This window comes from Indicator indicator, chromosome 12 (assembly GCF_027791375.1).
Source record: "Indicator indicator isolate 239-I01 chromosome 12, UM_Iind_1.1, whole genome shotgun sequence".
NCBI lineage: Eukaryota > Metazoa > Chordata > Aves > Piciformes > Indicatoridae > Indicator > Indicator indicator.
Window position 1 is genome coordinate 18,486,136 of NC_072021.1, and position 20,352 is coordinate 18,506,487.

The following is a 20,352-nucleotide window of genomic DNA, read 5'->3' on the forward strand; positions in this document are numbered from 1 at the left end:
TGCTGGGCTGTCTGGCTGCTGTTTCTTCTTCTCTTCTGGCTGAAGATAACACACACTGATCTTGGCAGCTAAGTTAACAACTTTCTGCTCTAACTAACTCTGCTTCTCTGTCCAGGGGGGGCTGGGGGGGAAGCTCCTGGGAGAGGGAGGCCCCTTTGGGAGGGTCCCCTAGGGGGGAAGCAGAGGGAGATTGGTTGTGTTTTTCTGTTGATTGTATATATTTGTAAATGTTGTGAATTTTGTATATTTGTACATATTCATTGCATTTCTTTGCTTGTAAATACAGCCTTCATTTGCTTCCAGACTGGGCTAGCCTGGTTACTTGTTGGTGGGGGGTGAATTTCAGCTCACACCGACGCAGACTCTAATATTTAGTTTCAGGACAGTGAATTACTGAAAGAGGAAATAATGCATTTCCTTTTCAAGTGGGTCTATTTATCCATGAATTTTTTCACAATGGACAGTTGAAAGAATCCTCATTTCTTTTTTGAGACCTAAGAATAGGCTGTTACTCGTTCATGATGGAAATATTCATAGACACTTCTAATCACTGCTGGGAAACAATCATATTCACTCATCTTTTGGGAGCAAAGCAGTATTGATGGGCAGGTTGCTTGCTTTTCCACATAAGCAATTTCAAATTATTTGAAAAAAATGCTAGACTCCTGTAGTAAATTCAGTTTCCTCTCAATTCTTTTGAGGATGTCATTGGTTTCTGCTATAGAATGCTGTCCTTACTGGCCACAAAGCTGTCAGATTCCAGTCACTAGAGATGTTTTCTACTAGAAGAATCCATTGTTTGTCATCCCTGCCTAATTTATCCTGTTAGTTGGTTTTGTTTTCTGACAGAAAGATTCTTAAAGGAAAACAGTTAATATTACTTTTCTTTTATATTATTTCAGGAGTATGATGATGGTTATGGAACTGCTTATGATGAGCAAAGCTATGACTCGTATGATAACAGCTATAGCACTCAAGCACAAAGGTAAGTCTCCAAGTCTGGTGTCACTCCATTTGAAATACTGTGAAGTTAGTTATAAAGGTAGTTTTCCTTAAAGATTTCTTCAATTTCTTCTTAAAGAGCAAAAATATTTTAAGGGGCTTGTTAAGAATAACTACCAGTGTTATTTGTCTCTAGTATCACATGAGTATAAAAATCAAGTTACTGACTGGTTGAAAAGAACCAGAAAAGAGAACTTGAAATAGTTTTATTATTGTCAAATCATAAATCAGAAAGTCCTCAAATGTTCAGGAAATTTAGGCATATTTAATTCAGATTCATTCTGCAAGGGATAGGGTGCAGGGAGGAAAAAGGAGTGGAAAAAAAACCTTTTATAATAAAAGATATTAAATCAACTGGAACAGAATTGCATTTTGTTACTACTTAAACAGGGTTATATACCAGTGTTTTATTTGGTTGTAAAAAAGTACATTCTTTAGTTTTACTCCTTTGTGGAACTGTCTTGCTGACAAATTTAGATCTTTTACTGCTTATATTCCTTCCCCTGCTTCATTCACATCAGTATTTTTAAGGACTTATGATTTATTTTCTTAAATTTTTACTTTCTTCAAAGAAGTTGCTCTTTGGAAACTCCATGAATAACAAGGAATACTAATGTGTCCCAGTTATGGGGAAATGCTGTGAAGTACAAACTACTTGTATTAGGTGGCAATTTGAACTTAATGGCAAATGTCACATGACATTATTTGTCAGCTTGGTTGATTGTTCCCACTGTTAGGTACTTCTGATGTGTATGTCTGGGAAGAGAACTTCTGTGCACCTTCTGCTGGGCTGTAATTTATTCTCACTCTTTTACTCCTTAGACCAAGCATTTGATCAGTAGTACATTTTTGTGAGAATTTCTTAAACTTTTTATGGCAATAAACTTCAAACAGTTGAAACTGGAGCAGGCTGCCTGGAGAGGGGATGAAGTCTCCAACTCTGGAGTCATTCAAAAACTGCCTAGGTGCTGTCCTGTGCAACCTGCTCTAGGTGAACCTGCGCTGATGGTGGGGGTTGGACTAGATGATCTCCAGAGGTCCCTTCCCACTCCTATCATTCTGTGGTTCTGTGAAACATCATTGAGAAAATGGTAAAATAAAGTGCTATAGTTCTTCAATTACTCCTTTGCCTGCTTGGGATGGTTAGAGCTTCAGACCTTGCCCACTGGGAATACAACAGTAGGAAAGGGAGATATTGGTAGATACGGTGATGTTGATAAATAGATACTGCTTAGACTGGTTTTACCTTCTACTAAAGGTGTAAGTTTTTTTTTATACAGTGTTGCCTTATCTAAAATAGTCCAGAACTGTTCATTGCAAAGCTGAGAACAAATCTGTTTACAGTAGAACATCTGCTTTGCTGCAGTGTTGATACATGCAACTTAAATTTTGTTGTATGAATTATTATTTTCTTGTGCTCAACAACTTAGTGAAAAAGTTTAGTGGAAAGTTCAAGTGTCATCATGACTGAGAACTAACAGAATAGAAGGGAGTGAGGAATGGCCTGAGAGAAGTCTTGAGGAGAAGGACTTGATTGTCAGTTGATGGAAAAACTCCACGTGAGCCAGCAATGTGCGCTTGCAGCCCAGAAAGCCAACTGTATACTTGGCTGCATTAAGAGAATTGTGACTAGCAGGATAAGGGAGATGATTCCCACCACTACTCCACTCAAGAGACTCTACCTAGAGTACTGTGTCCAGTTCTGGTGCCCCCAGCATAAGAAGGACATCAAACTGCTGGAGTGGGTCCAGAGGAGGGCCACAAAGATGATCAGAATGCTGGAGCACCTCTCCTGTGGGGACAGCTGTGAGAGTTGGGGCTGTTCAGCCTGGAGAAAAGAAGGCTCTGTGGAGGTCCTTATAGTGGCATTCCAGTACCTGAAAGGGGACTATAAGAAAGCTGGGAAGGAACTTTTTATAATGGATTGTAGTGGTAGGATGAGAAGGAATGCATTGAAGTTTGAGCAGGGTAGATTTATACTTGGTATTGGAAAGAAATTCTTTACAGTGAGGTGGTGAGACTGGAACAGGTTGCCTAGGAAGGTCATGGATGCCCCCTCCCTGGAGGTGTTCAAGGCCAGGTTGTATGAGGCCTTGAGCAACCTGGGCTAGTGGAGGATGTCCCTGCCCATGGCAGGGGGTTAGAACTAGATGATCTTTAAGGTCCTTCCAAACCAAACCATTTTATGAATTTATAAAATACCTTTGTCTGATACTTGGTGCCTACAGAGTATTGTAAACAACTTTTATGTTGGTAATTCTGTTTTATTGCTTCTAGTGTTGGTATATGAGTTTATTACACGCAAACATTTCTATTTCATTACAAAGTCATTTTCCTGACCCAAAACTAAAAATGACTTGGATGTTGTATTTGTTTTCCATGTTAGGAAGGTTTTCATTAAGGACTTTTTTTCCTTTCAACTAAAATTAACAAAAAGCAAATCTCCCAAGTAATGAAATAATTTTTAAGAAGGACAAATACATTATGTATAATTTTCTTATTTTCCACACGTTTAGCCCAGTCTTGAAGGAGGTACTTCATAAAGTTATTGCTCTGCTTCATATTTGACTTGTAATTTCACATTACACCTACTGTTAGATTTTGTAACATATCTTCTGAATGATTACTTCATTTCTCCTCCCTCCCCCCACTGCATAATTTTATGATGTGCTGTGTGGTAAAAGAAAACAAGAAATGATTCACTTTTATGTTTCTCATTTGACACTCATTTTCTGGCACGTTTCCTGGCTTGGCAAAAAGATTTTTTAAATTGTATTGGCAGGCAAAAAGTAATAACTGTAAAGCCATCTGAGCTACCTAGAACAGTATTCCTGTCTTTAATCTGAATATCAAATAGTAGCCCATATTGCAAAATGTCATTGTGTAACCACTGAGATATTTATTTAGGTGCATTACAATGTTCTTATTGTGATGGAAATTAGGGAAAAGTATCATTTCCATAGTTTTGCCTTACATCATTCTTGATATTTTTCCCTCATAAGGCATGGAAGGAAAATTCACGTGCACCTAAGGGCATTCACGTTTAAAATGCACCATTTAGTGCCTAGCATGTGTAAATAACTTTTCGTCCTTCCTTTTATAAATTGGAAGTAGTTATCTTAAAGTATTCATATTTCTAGTATGTATTCTGAAATTAATTTATCTAGAAGACCATGATATTAATGATATTGTGTATTAAAGAGGAAACTTGAGAAATAGATAGTAAACTAAAAAGATAAGTTTCCACATCAAATTATTTGCAGTAATTTTTCAGTATGTGAAACTCCTTCCTGCACGTCATCAAATCTCATTAATGTTTACAAGTGTGACACAGTAGAGACAGTTTAAATACTTACATTTGTTGTAATGTGTTTATTTTAGTGAATCCTCTATTAGAGATGGAAATTCTCCAAATTTGACCATTCAGCACAACACAGCATGACTCTCATTTACTGTTTTTAATTTTGACATTTCTAATGTATTTCCCAGAAGTGGCCGAATCTGAGATGGATGAAGAATAGTAGACAGTGTATTTGTATGCATTAAGGTAGTTGAAACTTTGCATATCTCTGCAAAAAAATTCCTTTGAGTGCAGACTGCTTGCTGCTGAAAAGTTTAAAAGTTTGTGGCATTTTATTCAAAATTGTAAAAGACTTTATCCCTGCTTGTGCTTGGCCATCTGAAGTTTTAGTTACAATCTGTCACAGCACTAAGAGGGAGAGAAGCATCAGTTTTCTCCAAGTTCCCATCTTAATGCTCTGTAATTGTGTAAAAATTTGTTTTCCTTTAAAACATTTTCCTATCTGCAGTTGTTTGTTCATGCAGCAAAGCCTCAAGTAATGTTTCAGGGTATCTTTTAACAGAATTTTTTTTTTTAATAGTCAAAAAGACTTAAAATTTAAAAATTCCTTGGAACTGTACTGAGCTTGACTAGATAACTGATTTTTAGAAGAGATGCAGCTAAATTATGTATGTAGTTTTTTGCAGAATATTGTTTGATGATATTTTTACCAGATTGAACTGAGATGGTTAATTGACAGAGGTGTTAAGTATTGGTATAAAAAAATCTCCAACATAAAATTTATTTAACAAAAAGAAAATAAAGAAAACTATCAAACACTCTGATCACTTAATGCATAGCCACCTGCTCTGTACTTAACACCCAGGTAAGGAGAACAGTGAGCTAGGCTGAATTACTATGTCATGCAGGGCAGTCGGTAATTCCTTCATAAAATTTCCTCTCCATACCTTTGTAGTATATTAAAATGTACAGTTGTATGCCAAAACCATTTTTTAAATCTTATGGTAGTGCATGATGTATGGAAAACCATTTTTGTGACTCCCAGTGCTAGTATATGCCTTTGTCAGGTGCATGTGGGTTTGTCAGCTTCCCTCACCAGCATGGATGCATCCTTTCACAGCCTAACTGGCTCTTAAAGGACTCCTTCAAATGTCTCTGCATCTGTAATTCTTTAATTGGATTTACTGTGGAAAGTAGTGAGGATTTCAATGGCCTTATCCTAGTGCTGGGCCAGTTTTATTATGAAAACCCAGAATATTGTGGAGGAAGTAGGGACATTTAGTTTGGTCTTCATTTAAATGTGTAGATCAGTTAAAACATTTTCAAAATGGAGAAATTTCTAAGTATTTTAAATCTCTGAAATATGTTTCAAATTGAGCAGAAGTGTTTTTGTCCCTTAGTGGCCCCATACGTGATCTGCACAAGTGTTTACGAAGACAATAATAGGGCAAAGGGAAATGGATGCTAATAAATCAATTGGCACTGTCAGTTCACTGTTTAATGTTCTCTAGAATACATAAGATTTATCACTGAGGAATTGTAGAATAATGGTAGTGTATGGAAACAAAGTCCACCAGGGAGATGTACTACATCATTCGGATTTAGCGCTGCCATCTGCTTAATAGCATTGAGATGACTACAGAGGTACTTATGATCAACCATTCATAGCAGTGACAGATGCTGCAGAGAGTTAACATGCCAGAGAATGAGGTTTGTTACTAAAATTCAGATTATGTGACAAGGTTGTTGAGAAAGGGGGCTGGGTTTGTTACTTCTCCATCAGCATTGAAGGTTTACTGTGTGCTTTTAAGTTTACTATCAAAAGCGAATGACTAGCACAGTTACTGTAGTTCAAAAAAAGTGGAGAACCCCATCTGCCTGCTTCACAGCATTCAGGAGTTTCAAATGACTTCTTCAGACTTGTCTGCTAGCATTTAAAGCTGAGTACTTCTTTTCCTAGTTAAAAAAAAAAAAGAAAAGCTTTTGTCTAGCTTCATGTTATTTACCACAACAGAGATCAGCCTCAACTATAAAAGGAATAGTTTGTGTAATTGGATGTCTGTGTTTATTTAGGGACAAGAATAAATAACTCTTGCAGTAATTTCATAATTTTGTGTTTAATTAGAACTTTGTTCTAAAACTCTTTTAGATCTTCATTCAAGGTGATCTGACCTTCACTGTTGCAGAATTTAAGCACTGATATGAAAGGGGAAAGGTTACAACTTAGGGTAATTGCTTGCTTTGTCTACAATTTTCTGCAATATTTTCTGGTTTCCACACTTGGCTATTAATGCTCTAGAATGCTCTCAGCAACAACTGTTGTGCCATGGGCTTCTCAGTTGTTCTCCTCACATGTCTAACAATAATTACTGCCATTTCAAATCATACTAACATGTGATTCTGTGAAATACCTGTAAACTGCCTGCAAAACTTAGTCATCATCAAGCTAATCTGAATTGAGGGAAATCACAAGTTCTCTTTAGTATAGCTATCTATATTCAGTTCCCCTAGTGCACTCTCTTTATTGATTAATCTGTTAGGAAGTGAGAAGTACGTGCTACATCTCTATTTTAAACTAAGTATCTAAAAGCATAAAAATATAACTGTCTATGTGGTAATTCCTAAGCATGTGAAAAGCTCAATGTTATGAAATGCCATGTGGTGAGGCTTTATTTTTTACTGTTCTTTTCAACAGTGTGTAATTCAAGACATAACTCCTTTAAAGCAGGATACTGTGTACAACGACCCCGTGGCTTAAAAGATTTGAGGAAGTTTGGTTTTTGCAGCTTGCGGTAGTTAAGAAAAATGTAACTGGATGTCAGGTTCAAGAGTGGACTTAAAACCCCACCTCGAAATCAGGCAATGGACATTGGTCAACAGATACCTAAATAATGCAACTAAACTTACAGTTTTTAATCCCTTCAAACCTCTAAATCTGCAATTTTGTCCCACTCCAGTGATACTTTAGTTTTTGGAAAACCTGATTCCAAGTAAGTAGTTCTCGCCAAGATCCAGAGATGACGTGGTTCTCATCTTCCGTGAGGAACTCTTTTTGCGGTGTTTTCTGAAATATTGCTTAGTAGTCATGCAAAAGATGACATTACTGTTTAGAAGAGGAGGATTTTCATAAACAGCTGAGTCTATGGATTTGAAATTAGCTTATGGAAGTTTTGCTATTGGTATTTGAAATTTAATTGCTAACATTTTGTTTGTGATGCTCAGTGTTTTAAATTTACATTAAGTTTGTCAGCAATTATGCATTTCCAGGTTGTATAAATATGCAGCATATGCAAAACAGTGTCTGTTACTGTGGCTTTTCAGGATGTAATTCTTTGGATTTTTATGCTAGTAGATGCTTGTATTCCATGCCCTGACTTATAAATCAAATCAATCCTCAGCAATTTGATTTCTGGAGATATTACAAATGGCTAGTATTTTGCAATTGTTGCTTATGAACACTTGGTATGTATGTAGTTATTGGAGGTTATAATTTTACACATATAAAGGCTCAAAAACATTAGCATAAACAAGCTAATGTATCTCTTAACTGAAAATCCTTGCTGTTTGCTTTCCTGTTAATTTATACACTTATATTATTGGAAGATTTTTCAGATTTAGATAGATGTTTTGCTTTTCTTGTTGCCTGTTAATGTGGCAAGATAAAATATTCAGAAGTACCTCAGTAGAACAGATACCTTTCATTGTGAATCTAGAATACATGCTTGCATTTTTAATATTTTTATTTAACGGTTTAATCAGGACTGAAATCAGATCTCAAACATCAGTAAGCAGGAAAAACAAAATTATGACAATAGAAAAAACTTACCTTTAAAGGAAAAATTGATCTTAATATAAGCTTATTTCACGCTGCACTCAAAATTGGAGAAGGCTTGTTGACATTAGTAGATGACTTCACTGTATTAAAAATTAGAATTGCTTTTAATTTGTAGCAATTATACTTAAAGTCTTTTTAAATACAAATTAAAGGTCATTTTCTACATGGTTTTGCTATTACACTTGTGACTACTCCTCAATGTTTAGAAAACAAAATTGCATTTAAAAGTTGAGATCTATGGAGAAAACTTACATAAAGGTGTTACGGTGACAAAAAAGTAGTAATATGAAATTTAAAATACGTGAGGAATCCAAAACAAACAAACAAACAAAAAAAAAGTCCAACAAAAAAAACCCCATAAAATTAGATTATTCAGTTTTGCATGATTAGTTTAATTTTACTTAGGTGGTTATACATCTTTAACTTAGTGGTTGAATAACCACAATATAATTAGAGACCATGACTGATTAAACAGGTGAAAATATGAGAAAAGGATAGATTAAATAGTATCTCTTAAGAAGTTCTTCATAGGAAGAAAAACTCATTAACTGTGAATATTTTTGAAATGTTAAATGCTATATTGTAATTATTAATGGTAGCTTGTGGAATTAGTCAATTTAATTACAGTACATTGGTTTGTTTTTAAAAAAGCTGCTTTAAGCTTGGATCAAGTTGGTAACAGAGGAAGGAGAGTGTCCAGTTGCTAGGTCTCAGCAGGATGCTGCAGCAATGCCACTAGATACATGGTCTTTGGAGACAGAACTTGGATAATGAGGCCTATAAATTAAAGCTGTTATTCATTTAGAAATAACTTTTCAAATGTCTTACATAATAAACTTTCTACCAGTTTCATTAAGAGATACCAAGAAAAGGAAAAGAAACTAGTCTCTCTGAATAGAGAAAGGACAGCATCATAAATTCACATCTGCAGTGGATAGTTTAGACTATACGTAGGGGAGATTTATTTTCCCATGTGGAGCAGAGAGGGAACTTTACTGGAAACTCACACTTGGAAGCCAATGTGTACTGAATGAGGGAGGCATGAGAAATCAGGTCTCGTTAGTTCAGAATGTATTTTTATCACAGAACACATTTTTTTTAGATGATTTGACCCTATTTTGCTGGTTGGTAGTCAACATAGTATGTCTACTTACTAGCAGTAATTGAAAATTGCATCTTTTTCTCTTGGACTATCCTATAGCATTTGGTTTGCTTCCAAGGGAAGAAAAATGTTGCACCTTTCCATTGGTAAGGAAATATCTATTTAATTGGGCAACTTTAGAAAAGGGAGGTGGTTGCAGGAAAACTTTAAATTGGTCTTATTTAAATATTTCTCCTGCCTGTATTCTATTTTAGAAGAAAAGACTGGGAGCTGTAATATGTATTTTTGAGAACAATTTTGGCATTATTCAGTTTAGGCAATGAAAAATGCTGTTTAGTAACCATCAAAATTTGAGGTTTTTCATGGTGTAATTATCAGGTGCAATGTGCTTGTAACATATATGTTGATATATTTGGTAGAGCCCACATGAGCCCAGCAAACAAGTCTTAGTGGATTGAATTGTCTTCAGCACAGAGGAAGAGGTTTGCCTTATGGTACTTGAGGTAAGGTTCAAACCCTGCTTTGTAAGGGGCATTAGAGAGCACTGGAAAGATCCAAAACATAGTAATACATTGCTTTTAAGATCTTTGAGATGCTTGTGATAATCAGCCATGAGCTCAAATCAAATACATTTGTTGATGGCACTCATTATTTTTGAATTATAATTATATAAAACTGGGACAAAATTACAGGTTTTTTTTTTTTCTCTCAAATGCTTTTCAATGTCAACCAGTGAATAAAGATATAAAGGAAACTGATGAAAGTTGTACTGGTCCTTCTGTAAATTATAAAGACAAGATGGTATGATGTGTATCTTACTGAGCAGTATTTCTGATGACAGAATGGTGACATACTGTCTGTGCAGCTTTTGTGGGTGATATATTAGAGGCAGGTTGTTTTGTGCTCCAGTCTGTGACAAGTAATACCATCTCAGATTTCTAACAACATCTTATGCAAGACTCAAGAGGGATAACCAAGACTTAGATGAAATAATGCCCACAGCCCTTTCCAGTACTGCAATGGATAGTCTAAAGATTTTGATTATCTGCTGCTTCCACTGTCCCTAGTAGTGTGTGTTTGGAGGGAAAGGGGAGAAAACACATCCTTTGCCAATGCTAATGTTTGGTACATGTGTTCCCCTTTTAGTAGTTAGAACATATTTGATACACACCTGGATAGTTTAAGACTTGCAGCATAGTTTCTTCTGGTTAGAGTCTGGTTCAGTTCCCATGAACTGCTTTGCAAACCAGACAAATGTGATGTGAGATGGCTGGGGCTTGGTTCTAATTCACAGACCAAACCAAAATGCTGATGGTTACACAGCCTGAATTTTTAGTTTTTCTCCTGATGCTTTCTTGTTTGATGTAATGAATTTTTGACATTTATCATTTTTCATGGCTAGGAAGGGATTGCTGCTGTATTCTATTTGTAGCCTTAATATAAACCTATAACTCCTTACTGCTGCTTTTGGTGAGAAGCGTTATGTATACTGTGTGCTTCAGCCAATTCTGCTACTTGCCATTTGCCTTTCCTGTTCTGAGAGATTAAAAAAATAGTGGAGGGGGTGAGGGGGAAGGAAGAACAAGTTCACAGACAACAATAACTGAACATTTCAGATGGTAAAACTCCCAGCTTTAGGGACCTGCATAGAGGTCTGCTAGAAATGTGCAGATAGGCATTTCTATGTCTGGTAGGTATATCACCAGAATACAGATGCCTGAGGTCTTTTTGCTATTCAGAGGTGAAATTTATTGCAATTTGTGCCATAAAAAGTAATTTTTAAATATTGATAGCTAAGGGAATCCTTGAGGGGGCACTCTGGTCATCTTTTAGGATTATGAGTAGTAGGTTTGCTGTTTGTCCATATGAGAGTACAATGGGATGTAATTTAAGGAAAATTGTATTACTTTTCTGTATTGTATAGAGCTTTGACATAGGCATCAGCTGTTTTCTCAGGTTGTTATCTTTTATAGACAAACTTTGAGATGCAGGGGTGAGAGTTTGTACTAAAGAAACTTATAAGAGGTGGCAGAACTGGACCTTAAATAAAAACCTGTGAGATGCAAGAAACAGTGTGAATTCCTTCTTGATATCCTGGTTTTATCTTATCCTGCTGTAAGCTGGCTTACAGAATGTGGTGTTCTAGCAAGCTGCAGAACCATAAAGAACAGATAGCTCAATGTTCAACACAATTATGGAGTTATGAGAAGTTTCACTGCAGTGATTGTGTTGACAATAACATGTGGGACACTCTTCCTGTTTACTGCTGGCAGATGCTTTTTGATATTGGAAGCAGCTGAGCATGAAGATCTGATAGGAATGGTAGAAAGACTTGTCCTTGTGAAGGGTTTGGTTCAGATGTGATCATATCAGTCAGGGTCAATCGTATCGAACCTCTTCCTAGAAAGATCATTTGTTCTTTCTGCTTTGTTCTGTGCAGCCTCTGTGTAGAAGGACAAAGGTGGTGCTAGTGGAGCTACTCTTAGTGCAAAAGGAAACTTCAGTGTTTGAAAGTTGTTTTTTATTTCATTTTCTGAAATTGCCCTGGCTTCTGTCTAAACAAATAATTTTCTGAGTTACTTCTGATACCAGTATGTGAAAGAAAAAATAGACCTTTTTTTTTTTATTATTTTTCCCTAGCAAGGATTACAAGAAGCTGAACTTTTAGCAAAGGCATTTTTCATCACTGAAAATAAAGATTCAGATCACTCAGTGCTTAAACCTGGTATCCAGTAAACTAGAAACTCTCAATTAGACCTTTTGCTCTCCCCTTATGTATCAGGCTTCCTGCCATGCTAGTTTGGTTTCAAACACAGAAATGGCATATTTCTAGAAGATGCCTTTATGAAATCTAAAGAGCCATAGCAGTTGCATTCATTAGTCACAATATATTTTAACTCTGAATTTTTTTAAGTGCTACCAAGTATTTGCACATTGGTTGGCATGTCTGTTCCATGATTGTCTCAAAAATGGCCTAATGACCTATTGTGATACATCATCATGAGTGTCAGATTGAAACTCTACCGTTCTGTCGACACCTGCCCAAAGAGAATATTCCAACATTTATAGTCAGAATAATAGTTAATGTAGTAAGAGTTCCTTAAGCATTGTCAGAGCAGTTACTGCTCTTTGGTTGTTTTATTTTTTTTAATAATGTTTTTTCTTCTGTTTTGGTTCATCAAGATATTTTCAGAAACAATCAGCTTAGCAGAAAAGCCTGAGAAATTCAGGTCATACTCCACAAGACCATTGAAGGCTTATGTTGAATAACTCTAAATTAAAGTATTTTAAGACAGTCTCAGAGCACTGTGGTTCTAAAAAATGGCAGGAAGCTTCTCAGTCCTCTGCTTCACTAGATAAAACATCTCCTCTAAGGCTTTACTTCATCAGTGATGCAGTGCTAAAATCTAAGGTTGCTCACTTCCCAGGCACTTCCCCCTGGCTTTATTTAAACTAATTAAGCCTCACTTTGCACTTCCTTTAAGCATTGCAGGATTAATGACCATCCCTCAGCAATTAGAGGTGACTTACTTAAATTTATTGTTTGCTAATTCTTCTATAACATTAGATGGTTGCAAGTTTTTATGTTGACGTGGAAAATCAAAACATTTTTTTTCTTTGCCATCTCTTCTCTCATTATCCCCAAAACATTGTGCTGGAATAGGATTGGGAAAAAAATAAGTAGGAGGAGATACAAGCAAGAACTCTAACTGTACAAAAGATCTGAATAATAACTGATATTCCAGTGTTGCTTGCACTTGTACTGCTTGCTTGATGGTTATGAAGATGCTTAAACTCAGCTGACTGTATATGTAATGCAATTATCCGTCTACAAAATAGACACCTGGAGAAGTAGGGAAAACATTTGAATAGTGAAGAAAACATTCTCAAGAAGATTTCACATCTGAAAACAGAGGAAGTCAAAGTAGACCCCAGCTCTAATCTTCCTAAGTTAAAAGGATACATGTAATTTTTTTCCTTGTTCTGAAAGGACAGAGACACAGGAATTAAAGAAAAAGAACTTGTCCTGTGGCTTTGTTCTCATTCTATGAGATAAAATGAAGGAAAAGAAAGAAAAGGGCATCCCTTGCAGAATAAATCCATTAAAGGGAAATGCAGAGTTTCAGTAGTCCTAAGTCAGAATACTAAGATGCTAGAGAACCTATATAAGAAAGTGTAAATGTCAAGGATGCTTTATAAAACAAGAATTGATGTTGTATCTTCTGTCCAGAGGGAAAATTATTTAATAGAGTTACTTAATTGCTCATGACAGAATTGACCTCTACTATCTCAGTTAATGAGCTGAAATGTACAATTTTTAAAACTTTGGTACTGAAGGTTCCTTTGGCTAGGTTTATTTTAGCAGGTGATTGCTCTGAAAAAAAAAATACAGTTCTGTAAGCTGTAACTTCATATACAGTACTAGGTTTTTCAGTAATTCCTCTAAACCCCCTTTGCTCCATGGGTTATTCAGACTGTTATAAATGAGACAAAAAGTAAATATTTTTATTTTTTCCTTTTTTATTTTTTCCTTTTTTATTTTTCAGTCCAGAATTCCTTACAACCGTTTGTGTGCACCATTTTCTTCTGCTCATACTCTTTCAGAGAAGACAAGTTTTGCAGTTTTTTAGCATAAAGCTGAGTTGAGAGTGTGTTGGCATTGTTACAGAGCACAAATGAAAGCAGTCAGTAGAAAGTATTGAATTGCACTAGGCAACCTGACTTCCCATTATAACTTGTACTTTTGGAACAGATTAATTTTGAAGGGTTTCTCATCTAATAAAGATGGGTCGTGATATACTTTCAGTATAAGTAAAATTTTTTTCTCTTTATAATGTTTATTCGTTTTGCAGTTTACATGATGGAGAATGAGTCATTTTTTTGCTTAATAGATATTTTAGGTCTATGAAATGAAACACTGCAAAAGTCATTCTGACAGGATTGACAGATATGGGGATAGGGCTCAGCTGCTACAGGCTTCTAAACTTGATGACAGCCTTAAAATAATCAAGTACTGGGTGGAAGGATAGTGCACATCAGTTTTAAGTTGGTTGTCAGAATAAAGATTGTTTTATCACTGGCTACTGCTGAGGAAAATTGTTATTTCTTATGCTTCAGACTTTGGCTTGGTTATTTTGAGATCCTCATCACATGGACTGACAAAATATTGATTACGTTTAGTTTGTGTACAAGTCCTTTTTTTGGGTTGTCTTAGTGCAGTCTGTTAAAAGTTTTTGTTTAGAAAGCCTTGTGCTAGCAATAACAAGTACTTATTTACACTTTCTAGATGTTTGTACACACCAGAACTGCATTATTATTTGGCCTGGATTATTTTGTTGGATTTAAAACATTTTTAGTTAGAAAAAAACAAAACCCAACAAACTAAAACACAGACAACCCAAACACAAGAAATTATCTTTGTCTTGTGTCAGTTTAAAAGTGATTCTGATGTTATTTATGTAAATGGCTTACCTGTTAATTTGTTTTAAGGCCATAAAGTACTTTTTCTCTGGGTTTTTTTTTTTTTGTTAGCAGTTAATCTAATCTTAGAAACATTTTGTCAATATTAGTGATTACTTGGTAATGATAATATATTCATGATTTCCTTCTCACTCAGAAGGTAATGACTCGGTAGCATCAGTTTATGGAGTATTTAACAAATAACAGCAGCCCTGGGTCTGGCTGTGGTAGGAAAGAAACATGATAGTTACTTTTGAGGTCTTAAGCTGTCATTATTACATGCTTACCTTTCTTATCTTAGGGCACATCTATATCCTTCAAACTTTCTTCTTTCAAAAGGTAGAATGTGTAATGATAATAGTTGCTTCTCAAAACATAACTTCTTTATTTCTTATTCTTCCTACTTCTTTCCTTCTGTGCAGTGGAGCAGATTATTATGACTACGGCCATGGACTAAGTGAAGAAACATATGACTCTTATGGTAAGTAGATTTATGAGCTGAATGACTGTCATCATAGTAGACTCTTGAAAAAATATAATCAAAGAAGGATTTCAATAGGCAAGCTCCAGTTCTGCAGTGGGTGACAGCTGTGCAGGGATCCCTGCACTGTCACAGAGCTCATAATGTGGTTATTGAGAAAAATACTGAAGGGGGTTTCTGTATTTCTGTTAGCTAACATAGTTACATGAAACTAAAATCTGAATTGTTCTGTAAGTACCCATTTCATGTCACATTCAATGAGGTTTAGGGGAAAAAAAAAACATGGAGCATAGAACAGTTTTTTCGGGACCTGAAAAGATATGCTTCCTAGTGGCACAACTGGCACTGAAACTTGGTACAAGGTAAAAATGTGCTGAAATTCTCAGCTGAATTGGAGCCTAATTGAGTGCAGTTTAGATTTGTGTGTCTTTGTATTGGTTCATTTTCATGCATCAGCCTTGTGAAATCAAGCAGGGAGTCGTTATGTAAAGGTTATGAAAGTACTATAGGTAGCTAATAGTCATGGGGGGCAGTGGGTTACTTGTATGGAGACAAAACAATGTGTAATGAGGCAAGAAACAAGTGGCAGTGGTAAAGATCACGTATTTTTTAAACTTAAATTATGGTAGTTGATGGGTTTAATTAAAAAAATCCATTATGGATTAGAAGCATAAAACATGATAAATAAAAGGCACCTTTGGTTAAGAGATAAATGTTAAATCTCTGGGTAGAGATTAGAGAAATATGATCTAGGTCACTCGAGTCTCTAAACAGTTGGGGATTGGTAGTAAAAGAGTGTAAAAGAGTTGTGATTCTGGGTAATGGATACTTCAGTGAGTTCAGAGCTGTGCTTAAATTTTTGCATGGTGTCTTTCCTGAACTCCATTTAGAAGTGCATCCTGCTGAAAACTAACATTACCTCAAGTTGTTGTGATAAATGCACCTAATAAAGAAGTTTGCTCAGTGTTGTCTGCTTAAACTAATTATTTTGCTTAAGGGGAAAGTCAGCTCATCAAGGGGAGGTCCCTTTAAGTGGTTCTGTCCCACTGCACTTTCAATTGTTGTTGATATATAGCCTAAATCTTTATTTCAGCATTAAAATAATGCAGTATTTGCCATTATAAGCCTGACATTTCTAAGACTATTTCATGAATTGAAAATTTATGAGGAAAAAAATGTGTGAAACTGCTTAATGCAGATAGAGTTGACTGATGGGGAAAAATGTGGATTGAGTATTTAAGGTTGAAAATATGGATTTCTCATTGCTTTCGCATTTAAAACTCATGTTCTATTTATCAAAGCACAGCCACTCAGAATATTAAGTGATGTGTTTGCTCAAGTTGAGAGGAAGACTATAAATACCTTGAAGAATGATTATACGTTACACCCACTGAAATTTTTGCACATACAAATAAATGCTTGTGCTCTTCATTTCTTAACTAGCTGATTCTCAAATGCAGAATTACATACTATTAATTATCCTTAGAGTATGTAAGAACATTAGGTGCATCAAACTAAAATTCATTAGACTCCATAGTGAGCAGATTTCCTAGTACCTTCCAGGAGGAAACAGATTCCCAGGAAGTAGAATCATAGAATCAGTCAGAATGGAAGGGACCACAAGGATCATCTGGTTCCAACCCCCCTGCCATGGGCAGGGACACCTCACACTAGATCAGGCTGGCCAGAGCCTCATCCAGCCTGGCCTTAAACACCTCCAGGGATGGGGCCTCGACCACCTCCCTGGGCAACCCGTTCCAGGCTCTCACCACTCTCATGGGGAAGAACTTCCTCACATCCAGCCTGGATCTCCCCAAGATACCTGAAATGTTTCTCCTGAGAAGCTCAGATGCCAATCAGTATTTTTAGAATTCAGAACCCTGAATGGCACAAGAATTAAAGCTGATAAAAATTAAGGTGACTCTAATTTGCCCTCTGATTTGACCAATTGATTGAAAAGGAGCAAGTATTCCCCTTAAACTGTAACCAAGACTTTTTCCACTCAAACTATTTCTTGGAATGGTGCTTAAAAGAAAGGGGTTTTTGAATTCTTACCCCTCAGCCAACTTCCTTCACTTTTAGGCTAGGGTTCTTTTCCTTCCTTATTGTATGCCTTGCTTTCTATATGGTGAAGCAGTACAAAAGGTTGCTTGTTTATGCCATTCTGTTATCAGATTCCTGTGGAACTTGCCTGAGGTACATTTTTAATTTTTTTAGGTTTACACCAAATTTGAACTTGTTCCTTTTACCTCCTAGGCAAATGTTCTGACTGTCTAGGTATGATATATAATCTGGGCTCTGTAAGCAACAATTTACATTTTGTTAAATTATGTATCTAGGGTGAGACTTCTATGGAGAGATTGTTAGGCTGAGCCCTTGATTTGTGGGATTCTTGTCACCTAATTTCAGATGTCTGTTGTCTGAGCAAGTTACCTTACCATTCAAAGTATGGGGGTGCTTTGACTGTTGACCCCCCTTTTTATTTTTTTTCTCTCTCCTCTTTTTTTTTTTTTTCCTTTTTGTAATAGACTATAAAGACAAAGTAAGGCCTAGATTTGGGGTTATGAAGCATTTGTTTTCCACCCTTAATTGGGTTGGGTTCACTTGGATCCCTGTCTGCTAGGGCAGGGCCAATCTTTCAAAGTAAATATGGAAGCAAATACATTGTTGTCAGAGGTTTGCCTTTTGTTTATTTTTTTCCACTTTTTTGTTGTTTTTTTTCTTTGTTTTTTTCTTGTTTTTTTGTTCTTTGGTTGCTTGGGTTTTTTTCTCTCTGAGGTACTACTGACTTGAATTTACTTGTTAAAAGTTTACCTGTTAAAAGTTTATTGTCTTGTCATACTCTGCACTTAGCCCTGTGTTTCCCCTCTTGTAAATGCCTAGCAGAGTAGGTCCAGCTCATTTAAGATGACACTTTGCTAGTCTATGTTAGTATTTATTACCACTAAAATGTGGTATGCTTGTGATGTATTAAATGCAGCATAAGTATTTTGCAAACTTCATTTTCAAAATTCAATCAAGCAACTTCCTTTGCTCTTTTAATCTTTTTATACTCTGCTTTCCAATTTCTTGTATTTTAGAAGAAGTGGATGTTTACAGTGATGCTGAATGTTCCCCCCAGATTGTTAAAAGCCACAAGCCTTTGTAGTGATAGTCAAGGCTTTTCACTATTGGGTTGAATATTTGAATTAAACCTAAATTGGTACTGATGCAAAGAAACTTTTCTGAGGGTAGCTTATTTGCCTATACATAATTAATGTCATCCATTCATTTCATCCTAATTATTTGTAGGTTTGCTACTATAGCTGATATTTAGTATACTTGCAGAGCCCTAAATATTTTTGCCATTGGGCTATTGCACTCCCTGCTGTTATGTGCTGAAAAAACACTGTGGAATAGCTCATGGGAAGGTGTTGTACCCAGGGGTTTTTTTTTTTGTTTGGTTGATTGGCTGTTTTTTGATTCATGTGTCAGATTTCACTTTGTACACCTTGGTTTCTGTAAATAATTTCACTATCCAATTCACAATTATATAAGAAATGAAGTTTAACATCCGAGAACACTGGAAGGAAGCTTAACTGTTTTTTCCCTTCTTGCAGGGCAAGAAGAATGGAGCAACTCGCGACACAAGGCACCTTCTGCAAGGACAACAAAAGGAGTCTACAGAGACCAGCCATATGCCAGATACTGATTGTACTGTCTGATGTTGTGAAATATCCAATCTCCACCAGTCCTGTATACTGTTCAAAGTAATTTTTTCTATGAACAATCCCTTTTTATTAAATCAAAGTGCATAAAAATCTGAATGGATGGACTGAACTTAAAATACTTTGTTGAAGGAACAACCTGGACAGAAGGATGTGTAAAGCGAGGAACTTTGTTATATTCCAAACTGTATTTGAAAAAATAGGTGATCAAAAAAATAACCTTTGATTAACTAGTGTTAAACAAACAAAAAATAGGTTTACTAAATATGTTAGTCCATTCTTTTAACATAAGCGTAACCTTTTATTTTAAAGGTTTTCAACAACTTAGTTTTTAGCTTTTATTTTCAGCCATTTGCTAGATTATCTCTTGGCAAACATGCGTAAAAAGGGAAGCAAATTACAAATGCAAATAATGTGGTATTTTGTAACTCAAGTCTTGAAATGTTCTGTAGTGTTAAGCAAAGTTTTACCCTTGCTTGATACTAAATAAACTTTTGAAAGAAAATCAGTGTGTGTGAGAGTAATTTTATGCTTTATCTTATAATAAAACTTCATAAATAGTAGTAAACAGGGAGAAATGTTTAACAGTTACAAGCATAAAAGGCTCACATTAAACATTGCACAGTTTCTTCTAAACAAAAATGGTATAAACCTAAATGTCTATCGATCTGCTCACAATAGATATAAATGCTGTTTAAAGTATCCAAATGGTATGGATCCACGTGAGTGCCACGTTAAATCAAAATATTTTTTGTTAAAAATGGTTTAAAATAGCTAATGAATTTTCTGAAAAAGATGTGACTAGTTTTCATCTTGTTGAGCATTTTTTCACTAGTGCAACTTTATGAGAATTTTGGTACGTTAATGACCACCTCGCTCCGTGCTGGATGCAATAAACACAAAGCTTTTAAAGACTTTCTGACTTGACTAATTGAGGTCGCTTTCGTCAGAGGCAGAGGATGTGTAACCCTTAAAACGGTCTTCATTTGCAAAGGTAAATAAATCAAATAAGATTTTAATCTCACTTAATTTATAACCAATAAAAAACAGGGAGGGTACAACTTAGAAAGTTTCATTTTAGAATGTAGGAAAGACTTTGAGGACACATAAATTCTCATTTTAAAACGTTTAGTTTGTATTAGTAATCTAAAAAGCCTTAGCTTAGCTAGTTAAATTTGGACAAACTATTCCCTATTAAACAACTGTAAAACCTCATAACCAATAGTTTGTAATATATTATTTTTCCATAAATTCTAGTAATTTAAACGTTACAAATGTTATCTAAAGCTTTTTCTTAATCATTAAGTTGCTATTAATCAGCTTGATTTACATTGTTTTCTTTAGTTTTTATTTGAAAGCCTTTGAAATATAATAAAGATCTTTATTTTCTCTTATCAGGAAATCCACCTCCTCGGGCAGCCAAGAGAACAAAAACCTTAGTCTTCTGATGCTTTGGTAGGTGCC

The 20,352-nt window shown here is 35.6% G+C and overlaps 1 protein-coding gene across 1 annotated transcript in view; it reads left to right on the forward strand.

The window, feature by feature from the left end:
• Positions 1–18,872, forward strand: part of KHDRBS3 (KH RNA binding domain containing, signal transduction associated 3) — an 80,376-nt gene extending 61,504 nt beyond the window's left edge. The window contains exons 7-9 of the mRNA XM_054385505.1: positions 903–985; positions 15,123–15,181; positions 18,781–18,872. Of these exons, the coding sequence (XP_054241480.1) occupies positions 903–985; positions 15,123–15,181; positions 18,781–18,872 (234 nt within the window). The remainder of the gene's footprint in view (positions 1–902; positions 986–15,122; positions 15,182–18,780) is intronic.
• The last annotated feature ends 1,480 nt before the right edge of the window (positions 18,873–20,352 follow it).